The sequence below is a fragment of the Hypanus sabinus genome, chromosome 3, assembly GCF_030144855.1.
Source record: "Hypanus sabinus isolate sHypSab1 chromosome 3, sHypSab1.hap1, whole genome shotgun sequence".
In the NCBI taxonomy this organism is placed as follows: domain Eukaryota; kingdom Metazoa; phylum Chordata; class Chondrichthyes; order Myliobatiformes; family Dasyatidae; genus Hypanus; species Hypanus sabinus.
In genome coordinates this window covers 189,017,779-189,035,452 of record NC_082708.1, presented here as the reverse complement: position 1 = coordinate 189,035,452, position 17,674 = coordinate 189,017,779, and the positions used below count along the sequence as shown (strand labels likewise).

The 17,674-nt window shown below is 48.3% G+C and overlaps 1 protein-coding gene across 9 annotated transcripts in view; it reads right to left on the bottom strand.

Annotated features, from left to right (window-relative positions):
* The window catches only part of sfxn5b (sideroflexin 5b), a 282,969-nt gene that overhangs the window by 154,469 nt on the left and 110,826 nt on the right, over positions 1 to 17,674 (bottom strand). For all 9 annotated transcript variants that reach the window (XR_009511398.1, XR_009511397.1, XR_009511396.1 and 6 more), the window contains exon 10: positions 9,369 to 9,459. Coding sequence is in view for 6 of the 9 variants with exons in the window: in XM_059965824.1 (XP_059821807.1) it covers positions 9,369 to 9,459 (91 nt within the window). In the remaining 3 variants the exon portion in view is untranslated. The remainder of the gene's footprint in view (positions 1 to 9,368; positions 9,460 to 17,674) is intronic.

Below are 17,674 nucleotides of genomic sequence, written 5' to 3'. Positions count from 1 at the left end.
GCTCACTCTGTCTACTGTCCACTCCCACAGCTCACTCTGTCCACTGTCCACTCTCACTCTGTCCACTGTCCACTCCACAGCTCACTCTGTCCACTGTCCACTCTCACAGTTCACTCTGTCCACTGTCCCCTCCACAGCTCACTCTGCCCACTGTCCACTCCACAGCTCACTCTGTCCATTGTCCACTCCACAGCTCACACTGCCCACTGTCCACTCCACAGCTCACTCTGCCCACTGTCCACTCTCACAGCTTACTCTGCCCACTGCCCACTCCATAGCTCACTCTGCCCACTGTCCACTCTCACAGCTCACTCTGTCCACTGTCCACTCTCACAGCTCACTCTTCCCACTGTCCACTCTCACACTGCCCACTGTCCACTCCCACAACTCACTCTGTCCACTGTCCACTGTCACTCTGCCCACTGTCCACTCTCACAGCTCACTCTGCCCACTGTCCACTCCCACAGCTCACTCTGTCCACTGTCTACTCCCACAGCTCATTCTGTCCACTCCACAGCTCACTCTGTCCACTGTCCACTCCACAGCTCACTCTGTCCACTGTCCACTCCACAGCTCACTCTGTCCACTGTCCCCTCCACAGCTCACTCTGTCCATTGTCCACTCCACAGCTCACACTGCCCACTGTCCACTCCACAGCTCACTCTGCCCACTGTCCACTCCAGTATCTCACTGTCCAATCTCACAGCTCACTCTATCCACTGTCCAGTGCTACAAGTCACTTTGTCCACTGTCCACACCTACATCTCACTCAGTCCACTGTCTACAGCCACAGCATGCTCTGACACAGCTCAGACCTACTCAGATCAGGAGGGTGATGGATAAGGGCAACTACAACAACACCTCCCCCTGGTGTCCCTCCTTTGTCCCTTTCTCTCATGGTCAACTCTCCTCTCTGATCAGATTCCTCTGTCCCTTTCTCCCATGGTCCATTCTCCTTTCCTATCGGATTCCTCCTTCCCTTTCTCCCACGATCCACTCTCTTCTCTGATCAGATTCTTCCTTCCCTTTCTCCTCTGGTCCACTCTCCTCTCTGATCAGATTCCTCTGCCCCTTTCTCCCATGGTCCATTCTCCTTTCCTATCGGATTCCTCCTTCCCTTTCTCCCACGCTCCTCTCTCTTCTCCTATCAGATTCCTTCCTGTCCAGCCCTTTACCTTTCCCACCTACCTGGCTTCATCTATCATCTTCTAGATAATCCTCCAGCCCTCCCCCCATCTTTTTTTGCTGCCGTCTTCCCCCTTTCAAGCCCCAAAGAAGGGTGTCAGCGCGTAACATTGAATGTTAATTTTTGTGGATGCTCTCTGCTCTGCTGTGTTCCTGCAGCATTGTGTGTATGGTGCTGAGGAATAGGGCTGTACTTTAGTGATCAGCTGGATGACAAAACCTCTGACAAAGCAGCTCTTCCTACAGCACAACAGTTCTACGCTCACATCTCTATAGTCAGAACGTCTGACTCAGAGGTGAGTGAGTTCCCCACTGAGGCAGAGCTAACACTAAATGCCTTGTTCTCATCACTTCCACCCGATAAGAGCCAACAACACTCAGAGAGAACAGTGCAGCAGGTGACTGGCATTGATGCAGTCAAGCAAGGCTCATGAGAGGGAAACAGTGGAGAGGTAGAACCACGGGGAGGTGATTGCATAAAAAAAGACCTTAAGACATAGTGGCATAAATAGGCCATTTGGCCCATCAAATCTGCTCACCCATTCCATCGCAGCTGATTTATTATCCCTGTCAATGCCATTCTCCTGCTTTCTTCCTGTAATCTTTGACCCCCTTACTAATCAAGAGCTTATCAATGTCTGCTTTAAATATACCCAATGATTTGGCCTTCACTGCCACAGATTCACCACCATCTGGCTAAAGAAATTCCATTTTAACTCTATTCTAAATGGACGTCCCTCTATTCTGAGGTTGTGCCCTTTGGTCCTAGTGCCTAGACTAGCCCATTATTGGAAATATCCTCTCCACATCGACTCTCTTCTAGGCCCTTCAGTATGTGATGTTTCAATGAGATCTCATCTCATTCTTCTAAATTCCAGTGAGTACAGGCCCAGAGGCATCAAATCCTCCTCTGGACAGTCTCCAATGCCAGCACACCCTACCTTGGATAAGGAGCTCAAAAATGTGTGCAGTCTGACTGATGCCTTATAAAGCCTCAGCATTTTGTCATTGTTCTTATATTCTAGTCCTCTCAAAATGAATGCTAATATTGTATTTGCCTTCCTCAAATAGGACCTCAACCTGCAACCTGCAACCTGCAAGGTATCGTCAGGACCTGTGCTGTATGTTCTTTGGAATGTTTTTGATAAATTTACATTGGCTCCAGCCACTGTGTTACAGTAAATACAAGCATGAATCAGCAGAGATACATTAGCAACTTAACATTACAGATGACATTTTTGGGGGAATCATCTAGTGAGGCCATAAAGGTAGAACTTCGAAACAAGAAGCTGGAATGGTCACTCTAGATTACAACGATCGGTAGGAAGTACAAGACATTGAACCCACACTCAACATTTTAGGAGCAGCTTCAGTGGACGTCTCCGAGTGGCCATCTATTTCAATTCATCTTCCCATTCCCATTCCGACATGTCGGTCCATGGTCTCCTCTACTGCCATGATGAAGCCACACTCAGGCTGGACAAGCAACACCTCATATTCCATCTGGGTAGCCTCCAACCTGATGGCATGAGCATCGATTTCTCAAATTTCTTCTACATTCCACCCTCCTCTCTTTTCCCATTCCCTATTCTGGTTCCCCCTCTCTCCCTTTCTCTTCTCCTCAACCACCCATCATCGCTGATTTTTTGGAGCGAAGGGAGTTTTTTACTGCTCAGGGTAAAAGAGAGGTGAGACCGAGCAGGCGCGTGACGTCAGCCAGTAGCGCGTGAAAGGTTTAAAAAGACCACCATATCCAGCGAGCAGCAGAGTGATCGGGCTTTGGCTCAATGGGCTTAGGCAGTAACGGGACGAGGCGACGTAGGTTTAACTGTGTTATTTGCGGAAAGGAGGATGTATGTGTGTGGAGCCAGTTTTCTGTGGTCAGTGTCAGATGTGAGAGGTCCTAGAGTCTCCCAGCCTCCTGGATAGCCATTTCTGTACCAGATATGTCGAGCTGCAGCTCCTGAGGGACTAGTTAGGGAACTGGAACTGCAGCTCGTTGACCTTCGCCTGGTCAGGGAGAGCGAGGAGGTGATAGAGAGGAATTATAGGCAGGTGGTCACTCCAGGCCCACAGGAGACAGACAGGTGGGTCACAGTCAGGAGGGGGAAGTGGAAGAGTCCCCCCCCAACAGTACTCAAACAGGAGTACATATTGTCAAGGGGTACAGCCTACCTGGGGGAAGTGACAGTGGCCGTGCCTCTGGCACAGAGTCTGACCCTGTGGCTCAGAAGGGTAGGGAAAGGAAGAGGAAGGCAGTAGTGATAGGGGACTCTATAGTCAGGGGGTCAGACCGGCGATTCTGTGGACACAGGAAAGAAACTCGGATGGTAGTTTGCCTCCCAGGTGCTAGGGTGCGGGATGTTTCAAATTGTGTGCAAGATATCCTGCAGTGGGGGGGGGGGTGGGGGGGAGAACAGCAAGAGGTCATGGTACATATTGGTACCAATGACGTATTTAGGAAAAGGGAGGAGGTCCTGAAAAAAGACTACAGGGAGTTAGGAAGGAAGTTGAGAAGCAGGACTGCAAAGGAAATAATCTCGGGAATACTGCCTGTGCCATGTGACAGTGAGAATAGGAATAGAATGAGGTGGAGGATAAATGCGTGGCTGAGGGATTGGAGCAGGGGGCAGGGATTCAGATTTCTGCATCACTGGGACCTCTTTTGGGGCAGGTGTGACCTGCACAAAAAGGACGGGTTGCACTTGAATCCCATCCAAATATCCTGGCAGGGAGGTTTGCTAAGGCTACTGGGAAGAGTTTAAACTAGAAATGTTGGGGGGGTGGGAACCGAACTGTAGAGACTGGGGAAGAGGAGGTTAGCTCACAAATAGAGAAAGCTTGTAGACAGTGCGAGAGGGAGGATAGGCAGGTGATAGAGAAGGGACATGCTCAGACTGATGGTGTCTATTTTAATGCAAGGAGTGTTGTGAACAAAGCAGATGAGTTTAGAGCGTGGATCAGTGCTTGGAGATATGACGTGGTGGCCATTACAGAGACTTGGATGGTTCAGGGACAGGAATGGTTACTTCAAGTGAAGGGTTTTAGATGTTTCAGAAAGGACAGGGAGGGAGGAAAAAGAGGTGGGGACGTGACACTGTTGATCAGAGATAGTGTCATGGCTGCAGAAAAGGTGGATGATAGTTTACGGAGTCTCTGTGGGTGGAGGTTAGGAATGGGAAGGAGTCAATAACTTTACTGGGTGTTTTTTATAGGCTGCCCAATGGTAACTGGGATATCGAGGAGCAGATAGGGAAACAGATCCTGGAAAGGTGTAATAATAACAGAGTTGTCGTGATGGGAGATTTTAATTTCCCAAATATTGATTGGCACCTCCCTAGAGCAAGGGGTTTAGATGGGGTGGAGTTTGTTAGGAGTGTTCAGGAAGGTTTCTTGACACAGTATGTAGATAAGCCTACAAGAAGAGAGGCTGTACTTTATCTAGTATTGGGAAATGAACCTGGTCTGGTGTCAGGTCTCTCAGTGGGGGAGATTTTGGAGATAGTGATCATAATTCTGTCTCCTTTACAATAGCATTGGAGAGAGATAGGAACAGACAGGTTAGAAAAGCATTTAATTGGAGTAAGGGGAATTATGAGGCTATCAGGCAGGAAATTGGAGGCTAAAATTGGAAACAGGTGTTCTCAGGGAAAAGTACGGAGAAATTTGGCAAATATTCAGGGGATATTTGTGTGGAGTTCTGTATAGGTATGTTCCAATGAGACAGGGAAGTTATGGTAGGTTACAGGAACTGTGCAGTACAAAGGCTGTACTAAATCTAGTCAAGAAGAAAAGCTTACAAAAGGTTCAGAGAGCTAGGTAATGTTAGAGATCTAGAAGATTATAAGGCTAATAGGAAGGAACTTAAGAAGGAAATTAGGAGAACAAGAAGGGGCCATGAGAAGGTCTTGGCAGGCAGGATTAAGGAAAACCCCAAGGCATTCTACATATGCGAAGAGCAAGAGGATAATACATGAAAGAATAGTGGACAGTGTGACAGTGGAAAAGTGTGTATGGAACTGGAGGAAATAGCAGAGGTACTTAATGAATACTTTACTTCAGTATTCACTATGGGGATGGGAGAGGTTCTGGAGGATCGGAGGGTTGCAAATGTTGTTCCTTTATTCAAGAAAGGGAGTAGAGATGGCCCAGGAAATTATAGTCTAGTGAGTCTCACCTCAGTGATTGGTAAGTTGATGGAGAAGATCCTGAGAGGCAGGATTTATGAATATTTGGAGAGGTATAATATGATAAGGAATGTCAGCACTGCTTTGTCAAGGGCAGGTTGTGCCTTACGAGCCTGATTGAATTTCTTGAGGACGTGACTAAACACATTGATGAAGGTAGAACAGTAGATGTAGTGTATATGGATTTTAGCAAGGCATTTGATAAGGCACCTCATGCAAGACTTATTGAGAAAGTAAGAAGGCATGGGTTCCAAGGGGACATTGCTTTGTGGATCCAGAACTGGCTTGCCCACAGAAGGCAAAGCGTGGTTGTAGACGGGTCATATTCTGCATGGAGGTCAGTCACCAGTGGAGTGTCTCAGGGATCTGTTCTGGGACCCTTACTCTTCGTGATTTTTATAAATGACCTGGATGAGGAAATGGAGGGATGGGTTAGTAAGTTTGCTAATGACACAAAGGTTGGAGGTGTTGTGGATAGAATGGAGGGCTGTCAGAGGTTACAGCGGGACATCGATAGGATGAAAAACTGGGCTGAGAAGTGGCAGATGGAGTTCAACCCAGATAAGTGTGAGGTGGTTCATTTTGGTAGGTCAAATATGATGGCAGAATATAGTATTAATGGTAAGACTCTTGGCAGTGTGGAGGATCAGTGGGATCTTGGGGTCCGAGTCCATAGGATGCTCAAAGCAGCTGTGCATGTTAACTCTGTGGTTAAGAAGGTGTACGGTGTATTGGCCTTCATCAATCATGGAATTGATTTTAGGAGCCGAGAGGTAATGTTGCAGCTATATAGGACCCTGGTCAGACCCCACTTGGAGTACTGTGCTCAGTTCTGGTCGCCTCACTACAGGAAGGATGTGGAAACCATAGAAAGCGTGCTGAGGAGATTTACAAGGAATTTGCCTGGGTTGGGGAGCATGCCTTATGAGAATAGGTTGAGTGAACTCGACCTTTTCTCCTTGGAGTGATGGAAGATGAGAGGTGACCTGATCGAGAAAATGATGAGAGTTATTGATCATGTGGATAGTCAGAGGCTTTTTCCCAGGGTTGAAATGACTAGCACAAGAGGGCACAGTTTTAAGGTGCTTGGAAGTAGGTACAGAGGAGATGTCAGGGGTAAGTTTTTTACTCAGAGAGTGATGAGTGTGTGGAATGGGCTGCTGGCAATGGTGGTGGAGGTGGATACAATTGGGTCTTTTAAGAGACTTTTAGATAGGTATATGCCTAGTAAAATAGAGGGCTATTGGTAAGCCTAGTCATTTCTAAGGTTCGGCACAGCTTTGTGGGCCGAAGGGCCTGTATTGTGCTGTAGGTTTTCTATGTCTCTATTTTTTCTATCTCCCCCGGTGCCCCTCCTCCTCTTTCTTACCAGCTCCACTCTCCTCTCCTATCAGATTCCTTCTTCTTCAGCCCTTTCTCTTTTTCAGCTATCACCTCCCAGCTTCTTAGTTCATCTACCCATACCCACCTTCCCCCTCACCTGGTCTCACCTGTCACCTGTTCTTCCCTTTACCCCCCACTTTCTTATTCTGGCATATTCCCCTTTCCTTTACAGTCCTGATGAAGGGTCTTGGCCTGAAATGGCGACTGTTCATTTATTTCCATGGCTGCTGCCTGGCCTGCTGAGTTCCTCCTGCATTTTGTGTGTTTTGCTTGAGATTTGCAGCATTAGCAGAATCTCTTGTGCCTCTGAAGATTCTCTCTGGCTATTTGCCACAGGATTTTACACCTATGTTCGTGCTTTCAGATGGTTTTCATGTTCTGATGCGCAAATTACACGCAGCAAACTCTCACCAACACTGATGTGATAAAGACCAGATAATCTGTTTTAGTGATTTTGTCTTAGGGACACATATTGTGACAAGACCTTAGCAAAACTTTTTCGAGATAGTGCCATGGGAGCTTTGGTGTTTCACACAGCAGACTGCCTAATTGTTTTAGAGATTTGGGAGTCTGAGAGTTTAGGATGGCAAGGTAGCACAACCGTTAGCATAAAACTATTACAGTGCCACTTTTAAAATCAGAATTCAAAGTTTGCCACTGTCTGTAAGGAGTTTGTATGTTCTACCCATGAACACGTGGGTTTCCTCCGGGTCCTCTGGTTTCCTCCCACATTCCAAAGATGTACGGGTTAGTATTAGTGAGTTGTGGGCATGCTGTGTTGGCACCAGAAGTGTGGCAACATTTGCGGGCACAATCCTGACAGATTTGATTTGATGAAAATGATGCATTTCACTGTCTGTTTCAATTTACATGTGACAAACAAAGCTAATCTTTATCTTTATTGAGAGATGATATTTCCAACAGTGTTAGACTGATCAATTTAAACAGCTTTGATTCATTTATCATTTGGTGTTCTCCAACACTTTCTGTTTTCGTGGACACAAGTGAGTGTAGATGCTGGAATCATCACAAAAAAACATATTCTGGAAGATCTCTGCAGGTCAGGCAGCATCTATTGAGAGATGGACAGTTAACATTTGGGGTCGAGCCCCTTTACCTGGACTGGAGAAGGTGAGATAGCCAATATAAAAAGGTAGGGGAAGGGGTGGAGTAAGTTCTGGCAGGTGATTGGTGGATTCAGATGAGGAGCCAATAGGCAGAATGAGAGTGGGAATGATGACAGAAGCTGGGAGATTAGAGGTGGAAATGCTAAAGGGATGAAGATGACGGGAAGCTGAGAGAAGAGGATGCTTGAAGCATGGGAAGGGGGACCAGTGGATAGAGGTGATAGAATGCATGTCAGCTCTTGCTCCATCCATCCTTTCCTTCTGTTAGTTTATTCTGGCTATTTCACCCTTTTTTTTCCAGTCCAGATGAAGGGTCTTGACCCAAATGGTGGCTGTCCATCTCTCTCTGAAGATGCTGTCTGACCCACTGAGTTCCTCCAGCATAATTTTTGTGTGTTTTCTGCATGCTTCTGAAAAGAACAGGTGCAATTTGTACTACTGAGCGCTAAACTGGTATCTCACAGTGAGAGTTGCTTATTATCGTTGACATACACTCAGTGGCCACTATATTAGGTACAGCTTCTCGTTAGTGCAAATTTCCAATCAGCAACTCAATGTATAAAGCTTGCAGATGGGGGCAAGAGGTTCAGCTGTTGCTCAGACCAAATGTCAGAACGGGGAAGAAATGTGATTTAAGTGTCTTGGATCATGGGATTTTTATTGGTGCCAGACAGGGTGGTTTGAGTATCTCAGAAACTGCTGTCCTCTTGAGATTTTCATGCACAACAGTCTCTAGAGTTTACAGAGAATGATGTAAAAAAAAATCCAATGAGCTGTAGTTCTGTGGGTGAAAACATCTTGTTAATGAGAGAGATCAGAGGAGAATGGCCAGACTGGTTCACGTTGACAGGAAAGTGACACAAACTCAAATTACCACGCTACAACAGTGGTGTGCAGAAGAGCACCTTTGAATGCACAACATGTTGAACCTTGAAGTGATTGAACTGCAGCAGCAGAAGACCACAAACATACAGAAATACACGCAGCGGCCACTTGAGTGTAAGTTCCACTATAGGTAGTGAGAGGTGTTGCTCATCCAGACACGAGGAAAGTGGTCCACCATACCCCTGACAAGCCTTGTGGACAGGCTTTGGCGAGGTTCTGAGGTGAGTTATTCAGTGCAGGATTCCCAGCCTCTGCCCTGCCATTGTGTATGTGGCCACTCCAGATCAGTGTCTGTGAGTGTGTTCTTATGGAACCTTGCTCAATATTCTCTGCAGCTCGACCTGAAGTCACAAGCATCCAACAGAGACAGAAGGGTTAAATACCTGGATACATGCAGGAAGAAAGCAGTGTGGAAAACATTGGAGGAATAGAGCAGGCCAAGAACAAAACGCAGAGCGTGGCTGACAGAGTGTGACAGTGTGTGGAAAAAGAGACAAAACTGTGGAAAACAGAAAAGAATGGAAGCTGAAAGGATTGGTGTGAAGTTAAGGGAAATTTTCAGCATTTTTGCTTCCAATTTGATGGTAAAAATCTCACGTACCTACAGCAGGAAAGGGCACGAAACGTTGAATCAGTGAGCGTGTGGCCGGACTAAACCTGTTGGCTTTCTTGATGAAAACATTCAGACCTACCTTAAAAAAAGAGAAAAAAGTATGAGACAGGGAATAAAGTTTGCCTTGTAGAGGTTACCAAGAATGTACACTTATACGAAACAAATGTTTTTCATTTCTAGCATCTGCAGATTTTCTCTAGATTTCATCAGAACTGTTTGATTTGGGTGTAGAATTATTACGTTTTTGTACTTTAACTTTCCTAAACTTGCTTGTAGCTTTATATAATCAGCTACATACATGTACTGTAACTATCCATTGAAATTCTATATCTCTGTATTTTTCTATAAGATTCGGAGTTCTTGGTAGCAGTGTCACGCCACTTGAATCTGGCTGTTTTATAGGTTAATTGTTATCACTAGCCTGAGTATGATAGACTGTGAATGTTTTTTTCCTTTGTCTTTTCTTTGTTCACTTAGCTCTTTCTTTATTCACTTTTTTGTTTAGGGGTGCAGCGCAAAAGAGGCCCTTTCGTCCCAACAAGCCACACCGCCCAGCAACCCACAAACATAACCCTAGCCTAATCACAGGACAATTTAAAATGACCAATTAACCTACTAATCCAGGTGTTCAATTTAGGAATGTTGCATCAGCCAATCAGGATGGTGTGATCTGGAAAAAATTTTAGAGAGAGTGAACGGAGAGAGATTTGTGATGACAATAGCCTGGTTTGGTGTCTTTTGGTAGGAGCTGTGGAGTGGGAAGATGGGGTTCAGAGAAACACAAGGGGATAGGTGAAACCTGAATAGGAGAGATGAAGTAAATAGCTGGGAATTTGATGGGTGAAAGAGATACAGTGCTGGAGAAAGGGAAGTCTGATAGGTGGGGATAGAAGGCCATGGAAGAATGAAAAGGGAGAGGAGCACCAGAGGGAGGTGATGGGCAGGCAAGGGAATAAAGTGAGAGAGGGAAAAGGGAATGAGGACTGGTGAAGGGGGAAGGGGATTACCAGAAGGTTGACAATCGATGTTTATACCATCAGGTTGGAGGCTACCCAGACGGACTATAATGCGTCATTCCTCCAACCTGAGTGTGGCTTCATTGCAACAGGCCATGGATTGACATATTGGAATGAGAATGGGAAGTGGAATTAAAATGGGTAGCCACTGGGAGATCCTGATTGTTCTGGTGGACCGAGCGTAGATGCTCGATGAAGTGGTCTCCCAAAGCACTTGACACAGTATGTGACCTTCAACAGACTCACAGGTGAAGTAATGCCTCCTCTGGAGGACTACTGGGGTGTTGAATGGTAGTGAGGAGGGAGGTGAAGGGCAGTTGTAGCACTTGTACCGCTTGCAAGGATAAGTGCCAGGAGGGAGATCAGTGGGGAGGTATAAGTGGACATGGGAGTTGATCGTTGCAGAAAGCAAAAAGTGGGGGGAGAGGGAAAGATGTGCTTGGTAGTGGTATCCCGTTGGAGATGGCAGGAGTTTCAGAGAATTATGTGCTGGATGCAAAGGCTGGTGAGGTGGTAGGTGAGGACAAGAGGAACCTTATCCCTGGCAGGCTGGCAGGAGGATGGGATATGCGTGAAATGGAAGAGTTGTGATTGAGGGCAGCATTGATGGTGAAGGAATGGAAGCCCCTCTCTTTGAAAAAGGAGGACTCCTCCTTCGTTCTAGAATGAAAAGTCTCATCCTGAGAGCAGATGTGATGGAGACAGAGGAATGGGGGAAGTAAATCTGTAGGTTGTGAAATCATTTCAGAGTTGAGGTGAGTGAAGTTATCCACGCTGGTTCAGGAACCTGATGCTTCAGGGGTAAGAACTGTTCCTGAACCTGGTGGTGTGGGACCTAAGACTCCTGTACTTCCTTCCCGATGGTAACAGTGAGAAATGAGCCCGGCCTGGGTGATGGGATTCCTTGATGTGGCATCACTGCATCAATGCTGAGGAGGGCAGAGCTTTGACAGTGGAGGATGGGGGTTATCCACCGCTTTCCATAGAATTTTCTGATTCTAGACACTGGTGTTTCCACACCAGGCTGTGATGCAACCTGTTAGCATACTCACCACTATGCATCTATAGAAGCTTGTCCAAGTTTTAGGTAAATCTATGCAAATCTTTAAGAAAGTAGAGGCACTGTCATGCCTTCTATGTATGATACCTTACTGTTGGCCCAAGGAGAAATAATAATAGCGAGGCCTCCTCTGGTTGAGTTCAACCATGGACGTTGCGTCAATAAAACCATCAGACACAGGACCAGAATTAGGCCATTCAGCCCATCATGTCTGCTCTGCCATTCCTTCATGGCTAATCCCAGATCCCACTCACCTGTCTTCTTGCCATATCTTTTGATGCCCTGACCAATTAGGAAATGATCAATTTCTACAATACCCACAGACTTGGCCTCCACTGCAGACTGTGGCAGAGCATTTCACAGATTCACCACTCTCCGGCTAAAAGAATTCCCCCTTACCTCTGTTCTAAAACATCGCCCCTCACATCTGAGGCTATGCCCTCTAGTTCTGGATACCCCAGAACAGAAAACATCCTCTCCACATCCACCCAATCTAGTCCTTTCAACATTCGGTAGGTTTCAATGAGATCCCAATGCATTCTCCTAAATTCCAGTGAGCACAGGCCCAAAGCTGCCAAACACTCCTCATATGTTAACCCCTTCACTCCAGGAATCATCCTCATGATATCCTCTGGACTCTCTCCAATGATAACACATCCTTTCTGAGATATGGGGCCCAAAACTGTTGACAATACTGTACTACAAATGCAACCTGACTAATGATATATAAAGCCTCACCATTATCTCCTTGTTTTTGTATTCTATTCCCCCTGAAATAAATGGCAACATTGCATTTGCCTTCTTTACCACAGACTCAACCTGTAAATTAACCTTTTGGGAGTCTTGCACGAGGACTCCTAAGTCCCTCTGCACCTCTGATGTTTGAGCCTTCTGTGGTAAACCATCTATACCTGTCTGGACACGGCCCTCTGCTGACTGCTCCTGTGGCTCCTCCCACAGACCCCTGGATAAAGGTGATTGTGTCACTGCTCCTCCCACAGTCATCCAGCATGGACGTGCTCCGTTTTACTGCTAATAAAAGCCTTGCAGTATTTACTCTACTTCCAGTCTTCTGGAGTTATTGATAGTGCATCAGTTTTATTAGCAGTAATTTTAAAGCATGGAACACGTTCTGAGGCCCGAGAAATTGGACATCGACCCGCGAACACCTGAGGCCGGCAACACTTTCGAACTCTGGCTAGGCTGCTTCGAATCATACCTGGAGGAGATTGAAGTGAATGAGTCTGCCGCGAAGCGCAGAGTTCTCCTCTCCAGGGTCAGTCCACGGATCTACTCGATGGTTAGAGACCAGCCGAGTTACGATGGCGCGATGGGCGCCCTCAGAAGACAGTACCTGCGGCCGGTAAACACTGTCTATGCAAGACATCGCTTAGCAATGTGGCAGCAGCGGGCGGGAGAGTCGAGCGCTGAGTTTGTCCGGGCCCTACAGACACCTGTGCGTGCCTGCGATTGCCGGGGGCTGATGGCCGAACAGTATGCGGGGCTCCTAGTACGAGACGCCTTCGTCACAGGGATCAGGTCAGTGCACGTGCACCAGCAGCTGCTGGAACACGCCGATCTTACCTTACATTCAGCGATTGAGCTGGCCGACACGCTGGAGGCCACTCTGCATAACTCTGACGCTGTCCAGGTGCGCGATCACCCGCCGACCTCGTGGACGCTGCAGACCCTGCAACCCTCCGGCGAATCGACCTCGGCTGCTGCCAGTCGCGAGTCCGCGAAGTGTTAATTCTGCGAACTCGAGAGGCACCCCCGAAAACGCTGCCCGGCCCGAGAAGCTACCTGCTTCAGCTGCGGAAAGAAGGGCCACTTCACCAAGGTCTGTAAATCCAAACCATGAGCGGGATCAAGCAGCGGCGCGTGCGAGGCATGGGAGTCGCCATCTTGGCCATCGCCGTCTTGCCTGCCTGCTGCCATGTATGAGGCCATCTTGGTCGCTGCCACCTTGCACCGCCTATGACCCAGGGGTGCTTACCGGGCACCCCACCGCGCCGGACCAAGATAGTGATTCAACTCTGGCCTCTGTGACCCTCAACCAAAGCGCTCCCCACCAGCTCACAAGGTCAATGATGGACATCCTGGCGGAGGGGTGCAGGACAAGCTGTCTGTTTGACATGGGCAGCACTGAGAGTTTTATTGACCCGGACACGGTGCAACGCTGCGGACTCGTGACACAGCCGGGAAGCCAGAGGGTCGCCATGGCTTCTGGATCGCATTCCACAGACATCCGGGGGGGGGGTTGTGTAGCAACACTGGTGGTGCAGGGCACAGAATATCAGGACTTTACATTACTGGTCATGCCTCAACTGACTTCCAGAGCCACCTGAAAAGTGTGACAATGGAGTATCACTGGCCCTCCCACCAATCACTGTCAGAAATCCCCAGTTTTGTAGGAATTCATCATATGCCCTGCTACTGACCACACGCACACACTGACCCGCACATCCCACCCAACTCCATGCCAACGGCCGCACTACGGACACCACTTGCGGCCTCTCCACCCTCAAGGTCCCTCCCCCACCACTGTTCGCCAACCTGACCCCCGACTGTAAACCTGTGGTAACTAAAAGCAGGAGGTACAGCGCGGGGGACAGGGCCTTCATTCAGTCAGAGGTGCAGCGGCTGCTCAGGGAGGGGATCATTGAGCCAAGCTCAAGCCCTTGGAGGGCCCAGGTGGTTGTTGTTCGGACAGGGCAGAAAAATAGGATGGTCATGGACTATAGTCAAACCATCAATAGGTTCACACAGCTTGATGCGTACCCCCTACCCTGCATCACAGATATGGTCAACCAGATAGCTCAGCACAAGGTGTATTCGACCATAGACCTAAAATCCGCTTACCATCAGCTCCCCATCCGCCTGGAGGACCGCTCCTACACCGCCTTTGAGGCGGATGGCAGGCTTTATCACTCCCTGCTCATCCCCTTCGGTGTCACGAATGGTGTATCTGTCTTCCAGAGGGAAATGGACCAGATGGTGGACCAGTGCCAACTGAAGGTCACGTTCCCATATCTGGATAACATCACCATCTGCGGTCATGACCGGCCGGATCACAACACCAACCTCCAATGATTTTTCCAAGCAGCCAAAGCTTTTAACTTTACCTATAACAGGGACAAGTGTGTGTTCGGAACCACACGACTTGCTATCCTTGGGTGTGTCATGGAGAATGGAGTCATTGGCCCTGACACCGACTGTATGCGCCCCCTGTTGGAACTCCCTCTTCCCACCACCCTCAGAGCCCACAAAAGGTGCCTAGGCTTCTTTTCCTATTACACCCAATGGGTCACTAACTACGCAGACAAGGCCCGCCCCCTGGTCAAGTCTACCACATTTCCCTCTCAGCCGAGGCCTGCGCGGCCTTCAGCTGCATTAAAGGGGACATTGCCAAAGCAACGATGCATGCGGTGGACGAGACCATTCCCTTCCAAGTAGAGAGTGACGCCTCCGATTTTGCGCTGGCTGCTACCCTCAACCAGGCGGGAAGACCAGTGGCATTCTTCTCTCGTACCCTTCAAGGCCCCGAAATTTGGCACTCCACGGTGGAGAAAGAAGCCCAGGCCATCGTGGAAGCTATTAGGCACTGGAGGCACTATCTCGCCGGCAAAAAGTTCACCTTGCTGACCGACCAGCGCTCAGTTGCATTCATGTTCAGCAACCAACAGCGGGGCAAAATCAAAAAGATAAAATTTTGAGGTGGAGAATTGAACTCTCCATCTACAACAATGACATCCTGTACAATCCTGGAAGGCTCAATGAGCCCCCTGATGCCCTATCCGGGGAGCATGTGCCCACGCAGATCGACCGGCTATACACCCTCCATGCAGATCTTTGCCACCCGGGGGTCACCCGACTTTTCCACTTTGTGAAAGCCCGGAACCTGCCTTACTCCCTTGAGGAAGTCAGGACGATGACCAGGGACTGTCAAGTCTGCGCTGAGTGCAAACCGCACTTCTACCGTCCTGAAAAGGCACAACCAATCAAGGCTACCCGCCCCTTTGAGCGACTGAGTGTCGATTTTAAGGGCCCACTTCCCTCCACCGACCGCAATGGTCTACTTTCTCAACATAATCGACGAGTTCCCCTTTGCCATCCCCTGCCCCGATACCACTACCACGTCAGTCATAAAGGTCCTGCGCAAGCTCTTCACTCTGTTCGGATATATCCACAGTAACAGAGGGTCCTCATTTCTGAGTGACGAGCTGCGCCAGTACCTGCTGGCTAGGGGTATTGCAACTAGTAGGACCACGAGCTATAATCCCCAGGGAAATGGACAGGTGGAGAGGGAGAATGCCACGGTGTGGAAGGCCACACTCTTAGCCCTTAAGTCAAAGGGATTGCCGGTCTCTCGCCGGTCCCCGAGGCACTCCACTCCAACCACTCCCTGCTATGCACATCCACCAATGCCACCCCTCATGAGCAACTCTTCTCTTTTCCCAGGAAGTCGACCACAGGGACCACCCTACCGGCTTGGCTGACATCCCCGGGGCCAGTGCTACTCCGGAAATATGCGTGGAGCAATAAATACTCCCTGCTGGTCGAGAGGGCTCACCTACTACATGCGAACCCACAGTATGCCTATGTGATCTTACCTGATGGGCGGGAGGACACGGTCTCCGTCCACGACCTGGTGCCCGCAGGAGCACCAGACCCCTACCCCGAACACTCCACGGTGACTATGAACCCCGTACCCACTGATATACATACCCACGAGACACTGTGCACTCCAAGCCCTACATAGATACTTCACGACACTCCCATCCCGGGCACTACGCACACACATGAGGGGTTACTGATGCCTAATGGGCTGGCACTTCAAGTCAGGCCGGAGCCAGCACAACCACTGTCACCGGTGCAATCACCACTGGCACTGGTGCAAACACTACCGGTGCTACGTAGATCGCAGCGACAGACTCGACCGCCTGATAGACTTTACCTGTAAATATACTTGTCTTAAATATTGTCAGTCACTTCACCCCGCGGGACTCTCTTTTTAAAAAGCAGGGGTGAATGTAGTAAACCATCTATATCTGTCTGGACACGCCCCTCTGCTGACTGCTCCTGTGGCTCCTCCCACAGACCCCTGGATAAAGGTGATTGTGTCACTGCTCCTCCCACAGTCATCCAGCATGGACGTGCTCCGTTTTACTGCTAATAAAAGCCTTGCAGTATTTACTCTACTTCCAGTCTTTTGGAGTTATTGATAGTGTATCACCTTTCCTCCATTTAAATATTAGTACACACTATTATTCCTTTTATCAAAATGCATTATCATGCTTCCCAACACTTGTCACTGGCAGCCAACCAAAAAAGGCCCCTTTTATTCCCACTTGCTGCCTCCTGCCTGTCATCCATTCCTCTAACCATGCCAGTATCTTTCCTGTAACACCATAGGATTTCATCTTATTAAGCAGCCTCATATGTAGCACCTTATCAAACGCCTTCTGAAAATCCAAGTAAGTGACATCCACTGCTTCTCCTTTGTCCTCCCCGCTGGTTACTTCCTCAAAGAATTCTAACAGATTCAGAATCATAGAAACATAGAAAAAACCTACAGCACAGTACAGGCCCTTCACCCTGCAAAGCTGTGCTGAACATGTCCCTACCTTAGAAATGACCTAGGGTAGCCCTTTATTTTTCTAAGTTCCATATACCTATCTAGGAGTGTTAAAAGACCCTATTGTATCCACCTCCACCACTGTCGCTGGCAGCCCATTCATGCACTCACCACTCTCTGTGTAAAAAACTTACCCCTGACATCTCCATTATTAAAGTCCACTATTAAAGATGAAATAGTGGCATATCTAGATAGCAGTGACAGGATTGGGCCGAGCCAGCATGGATTTACCAAGGGCAAATCATGCTTGACTAATCTATTGGAGTTTTTCGAGGATGTAACCAGGAAGTTAGACGGGGGAGATCCAGTGGATGTAGTGTACCTCGATTTACAGAAGGCATTTGATAAGGTCCCACATAGGAAATTGGTGGGTAAAATCAAAGCTCATGGCATTGGGGGGAAGATATTGACATGGATAGAAAACTGGTTGGTAGATAGAAAGCAAAGGGTAGCGGTGAATGGGTGTTTCTCGGAATGGCAGGTGGTGACTAGTGGGGTGCCACAGGGCTCGGTATTGGGACCATAGCTGTTTACAATTTACATCAACGATTTAGATGAAGGCATTGAGAATAACAACAGC